The 6,000-nt window shown below is 37.3% G+C and overlaps 1 protein-coding gene across 1 annotated transcript in view; it reads left to right on the top strand.

Annotated features, from left to right (window-relative positions):
* Positions 1 to 6,000, top strand: part of Bank1 (B cell scaffold protein with ankyrin repeats 1) — a 183,884-nt gene that overhangs the window by 44,749 nt on the left and 133,135 nt on the right. Inside the window, exon 6 of the mRNA XM_026784149.1 lies at positions 4,674 to 4,870. Coding sequence (XP_026639950.1) covers positions 4,674 to 4,870 — 197 coding nt within the window. The remainder of the gene's footprint in view (positions 1 to 4,673; positions 4,871 to 6,000) is intronic.

Genomic DNA, 6,000 nt, shown 5'->3' with positions numbered 1-6,000 from the left:
AGAGAGAGAGAGAGAGAGAGAGAGAGAGAGAGAGAGAGAACACATCTAATGGTTGATGGAGCTTACCCATCAGCTAGGCTAAACTGGCCAGCAAGTTCCAGAGGGTCTCCTGCATTATAGGTCACCAATGCTTGTATTGCAGAAACAGGCAGTGACACACCTGACTTTGTTTTGTTGTGGTGGTAGCATTAATGGCAGTGATGGCAGCAGCAGGTTTGTTTGTGTGTGTGTGTGTGTGTGTGTGTAGTTGTGTGTTTGGTTGTTGTTGCTATTGATGCTACTGCTGCTGTTTTGCTTTTCTAATGTGCCAGAGATGTTAGGGAGCCACACTCAGGTCCTCGTGCCTGTGTGGCAAATCCCTTACTAACTGAGCCATCTCCCCAGCCCCTTTCCCTATTTCTTTGTATTTAAAACACAGGGAAAACTACTCCCCTGCCACCGAGAGTCTGTGGCATAAAGCAGAAGAATATTAGAATTATTGTAATCCTCACCCACAGCCTTCTACTTTTAGAAATATAAGAGCTGAGGAGCAGGAAGGTGAAGGAACTGTTTGGGGAGCCAAAGATTTACTGGCTGAGCTGGGATTAAAATCTGCATCACCTGCCTTTTAATCGCTTTCTCATGTGACTCACTGTTTGTCCCAAAGTGGCCACCCGGCCTCTCACTCTGAGCGAGTGAATGTTGAATATCCAAGAGAGTCATTTGTGAGAACAAACAGATTACGTGTCCTGCACTGTCAGCTTCCATACCCTTCTCACTGTCAAATGTTAAATTAATTCTTACATTTTATAGCTGGACATGCTCCATTTTGTCACTCTACTCACCTAGGTTAATCTCTTAAAAGCTCCGGTTTGAGTCTGCCAATCAACTTCTTGGCCATCCTTTTTAGGATTCTCTTAGTTTAAGCACCCTGCATAGACGAGCACACTACGTGACTCAATTCCCTTGCTGCCCAAAACCGCATCTGCTCTCTTGAACTTGTAAAAGACATGTCTGATCAGATGTTCCTTTAAAAGATTCCCTCAGAATTTTAAGAACCTTAGTCTTAAATTTCTATTTGGCAAACATTGACTGAGAGAGCTAAAAATGATAACTGTTCAGGTGAGGGGGGGGGAACCCAGCAATTTTGCCATATCTTACTGTAAATTGTAGCTTTGTTTATTTATTCCTTGATAATAAAATTAATACAAGAAATCTTGAATAATTAAATGAAAGCTTGCTGGGAATGTCAGGACGTGTATAATTCCAGCACTATATGAAATCCTGTTTTTTAAAGAAACTAAATAACAATTTAATGAAAATTGCTGTGAATAGGAAGAGTTATGTACTAAAATTTAGCCAAGCTTTAAGTTTTTGTGTCTTTTGAAGAAATCTATTATTTTTACTTTAAAACATTATATAAACTGTTCATTTACTAAATTTTGTTTGTTTAAGGAAAATAACTAAGAACAAAGGCTAATTGAACCCCTCCCCTGATTAGGATGAGGGGTTAACTTATGTCTAAATGCTGCCCACAGCCAAACAAGAACAAGCAATTCAAAACGCATTTTCGTTGTTGTTGCTACGTTACTGAGTATATAGTCAGTTTTTGAGAAGGTTCCATAAGGTGCTGAGAAGAAGTATATTCTTTTATGCTTGTATGGAATATTCTATAGATGTCTGTTAAGTTCATTTGAGTCATAGCATCTGTTAGTTCCCTTATTTCTCTATTAAATTTCTCTCTAGTAGACCTGTCCAGTAGTGACAGTGGGGTATTGAGGTCCCCCACTATTAGTGAGTGGGTCTTACTATGTGATTTAAGCTTTAGCAATGTTACTTTTACATATGAGGGTAGCCTTGTATTTGTAACATAGAAGTTCAGAATTGAAATTTACTCTTGTCTTGGCTGGCATCTGTGGTCTCTTAATGCCTGCATAATTCTTGACCAGAACCTTCTGACTTTCATTGTTTCCATTGAGAAGTCTAGTGTAATTCTTATAGATCTGCTTTTATATGTTACTTGGCCTTCTTCTGTTGTTGATTATAATAAAATACTCCCACACTATCCCATAATGGAGAACATTAAAAGGTTTCTTTGTTTAGGGGTAGACTCACAGATCAGCAGTCCTCTGCATGAGTGGGGGAACAGGAACCAAATGGCAGCCAAGGAGCCACTCCTACATCTGTATATATAGCACATATGGCCATGCCCAAATTGGTCCAGTATCTTAAAGGCTTTTGGCTTAAAAAGTTCCCACAGAATTTTTCCTTTGCAGCTCTTAATATTCTTTCTTTATTCTATATATTTAGTGTTTTGATTATTATGTGGTGAGATTATTATTATTCTGTAAGCTTCTTGTATTTTTTTTAGCTTCTTGTATTTTTATAGGCATATCCTTCTTTAGGTTGGGAAAGTCTTCTTCTATGATTTTGTTGAGTATATTTTCTGTGCCTTTGAGTTGGACTTCTTTTCCTTCTTCTATCCCTATTTTAGATTTGGTCCATTCATGGTGTCCCAGATTTTTTGAACATTTTGTGTTAAACTTTTGTTAGATTTAACATTTTCTTTGACTAATGAGTATATTTCCTCTATTGTATCTTCAATGCCTGAGATTCTGCCTTCTATCTCTTGTATTATTTAAGTTTCCAATACAAATGATGCTTCTGTAAAAAATTTAATGACAAATATATAAACAACTTTAAGGAAAAATATTTAGTGATCATATGAACTAGTGTTAAATCCTGAAGATGACTGTCTTAGTTAGGGTTACTACTTCTATGATGAAACACCATGATCAAAGCAACTTGGGGAAGACAGGTTGATTTGGCTTACACTTTAATATCACTGTTCATCTGAAGGAAATCAGAGCAAGAAATTAAACAAGGCAGGAACCTGGAGACAAGAACTGATGCAGAAGCCATAAAAGTGTGCTGCTTACTGGCTTTCTCTGAATGGCTTGCTCAGCCTGCTTTCCTATAAAAGCCAGAACCACTGGCCAGACATAGCTCCACTAACGATGTCATGGGCCCTCCCACCATCAATCAATAATTAAGGAAATGTCCCTGGCTGTCATTTTGTTAATGTCAGAGGCATTTAAAATATCAGCAAAAAATCCTTTTTTGTTTTTTTCCCAAGACAAGTCTTCTCTGTGTAGCTTGGCTATCCTGGCACTTGTTCCATAGACCAGATTGGCCTTAAACTTCTTGTCTCTCCCTCTCAAATACTGGGATTAAAGGTGTACATCACCACCACCCGGCTAATGAAAAAATCTTGATACACATTCACTGTAGTTCTCAAATTACATATAGTTCTAGATTTATCCATCCTATATTGTGATACTTTGCAATTCGGCCTCTTCCCACCCAAGATAACTACCAGTGAAAAAAATATTTTTGACTATAACCTTGGCAACTATTTACAAGGATTATTCCTGTTTTGCTATAGCCTGTGACAGGCAAGTTATTTATGGCCTCTCCAGAGTTTCTATGGTAATTTGGTCTTAGCTCACTGCCTAGTAAACTATTTCCTAGAAAGCATTATTGTATGCCTCCTATTCCCTACATAGCTAGGTAGATGGGTCCAGACAAAGCAGATACTCAATAAATATGCTTTGACTTTTAGAAAGGAGAAAACAAAGAAGAGAAAATGCCCCCAGAGACATGCCTACACACTGATCTTATAGAAGCATTTTCTGAATTGAGGCTCCCTCTCCTCTGATGATTCTGGCTTGTGTCAAGTTGACATAAAACTAACCAGGACAATGATGATCAAGGAAAGGCACATAGTAGTAATACAATAGAGTCATGGGTATATCACCTGGTCAGTTTGAATTCTTTGACATTGGACACTCAAGATACAGGGAGGAGCCACTAGACAGTGCTGGCCACTCCTTCCACTGTGTAGAAATAGATTCCCAAGTAAGTTATTTGTTGTTTTTAACATAATATACTAACTTGAGGATACCAAGATAAGTTGTTGATGTTAAAGGATGTATATATTCCTGTAATTAGTAAATAATTAATAAAACACTGAAACTGTATTACGAGGGACTTAGCCTGCCAGACTGACAGGATGCAGGAACCATGACAGGGCATGCGTTGGCAAGAGATGGCACTTGAATATTATATTTTCTAATGTAACAAAGAATGAGGTAACCATGGCATGTTAGAATTTAAATTACCAGATTGATATTTGTATTGTTAAGTTTGACCTGTTTTGGTCACTGTAGAAAATTGCCTATAATGAAAGTCATTGCAAATAAATAAAATTTATGAATTGCGTGTTTTCAAGAGAATACATTATTTTATTGAAAGTCGGTAGAGACCTTAAATCATGTCAATGTTTGCCAATAAAAATCTTACCTTATAAAATATTTGCAAACTTTGACCCATTGCATATCATACAAGAAAGGCCAAGTACATTTTTTGAAATGTGAACAGTAAAACACTTGTAGTAATTTCAAACCTGCTCCACAATTAAGATTGGCGCATTATACTAGTGATAATAGTCGTTTGTATTTATTTTAAAAAAAACAGGAAGGAGTGTCTTCATTGCAATGACAGTCAGTGTTTTCTTACACATACTGAAGTTCTGCTCGGCTTTCTGGGTGTGATTCTCAAGACTAGTTTGTATTTGGCTATTTCATGGCAGTGCAAATATAATATATTCAACCTTTTATTTCATGTGTCTCCAGATACTCATGCCAGAGAGCTCCCAACACTTCTCCACTGTGCAGCCAAGTTTGGATTAAAGAATCTGGCTCTTCATCTGCTTCAGTGTTCAGGGGCAACCTGGGCAGCCAGGATGAAGAACATGGATGGTTCGGACATGCTGCATCTGGCTGAAAGGCATGGTCATGAAGAACTCAGGAAAATCTTGGAAGACGTTATGGTAAGTCTTTCCCTCTCCTTATACATCTGCAGCTTTTTCTTTATGTGTACACGTAATATAAACATGAATATATTGCTGTTTTGAAAACTTTGCCCTCCCACAGCTAGGAACATGGTATCAGACAAAAGCATCTGTTGCTTCAAAGTTGTCCACTATCTTCAGAACATTTCATAAGATCCTTGAACCTCTCCAATTATTTACAGAAATCTCACCCCACCCATTTGTCCCTCTGGCATCTAGGGAACCTATTCAGTATTGGAGAAGAGACAGCCAAAAGGCAACGTAACTATTTACCTTCATTTCTTTGCTTAAGAATCTGGGTAAGATATTATTAGGTACAAGCAAACAGATCAGTAAGCGCTGGATTAGAGGAAAACATTTTGGCAGTCATTCAGAAAGACTGCTCAATAACAAATTAATTTACATTGCTTGAACTTGTTTCTCTTGAGTGATTCATTTTTCTCTCCCTGTTGAGACTCAGTCTCTTATTGTTTCTGTTGAAACTCCAAATTTCAGAACACTCTAGATAGATTATAGTTTAATGAGAAGGCAACAAAAGAAAGATTTTAGAAAGGAATGATATCATCTCAGTAAACAAAGTATGCACACTGTGTTCTCATAATCCAGTTGAGAAGAGCCACTGCTCTGTGACAAAAGAAGTGCATATTTTGCTTCAGAAAATGAATTATTCTTGAGAAATCACTGGATAAAGTTGAATGTAACAATGATTGTGGCAGAAAATACCTCAAATTTAGTTGGGTTCTCACAACTAATATTATTGTATTGCCAATAAGCAGCTAATGTAGAAAGATACAATACTATAAATGGATTCTGGTTATTTTATCCCTCAGCTGATTATCACAGAAATTAATCAAATAGAGTTACAGAAATAGTGACCATTTGTAGTTCCCAGAGAATAAGATGGTAATCAATGAATCATTTACCAGGAGTGTCAAAATATTTATCAGGAACTTATGAATGCCATCCCCTCTCTGGAGTGTCAATAGAATGTATCTTCATATGTTTAAAATAAACACAGAGTGTGTTAATAAAGCACAGCTTTTCAGTCTGAGGCCTTTATCAGAAGCATGCCTCACCTGTATCTGAGTGCACTGTAGGTAGTGACCGTC

Source organism: Microtus ochrogaster, chromosome 21 (assembly GCF_000317375.1).
Source record: "Microtus ochrogaster isolate Prairie Vole_2 chromosome 21, MicOch1.0, whole genome shotgun sequence".
NCBI classification, from domain to species: Eukaryota; Metazoa; Chordata; class Mammalia; order Rodentia; family Cricetidae; genus Microtus; species Microtus ochrogaster.
The sequence above is the reverse complement of the archived record's forward strand: the minus strand, read 5'-3'. Positions and strand labels throughout refer to the sequence as shown.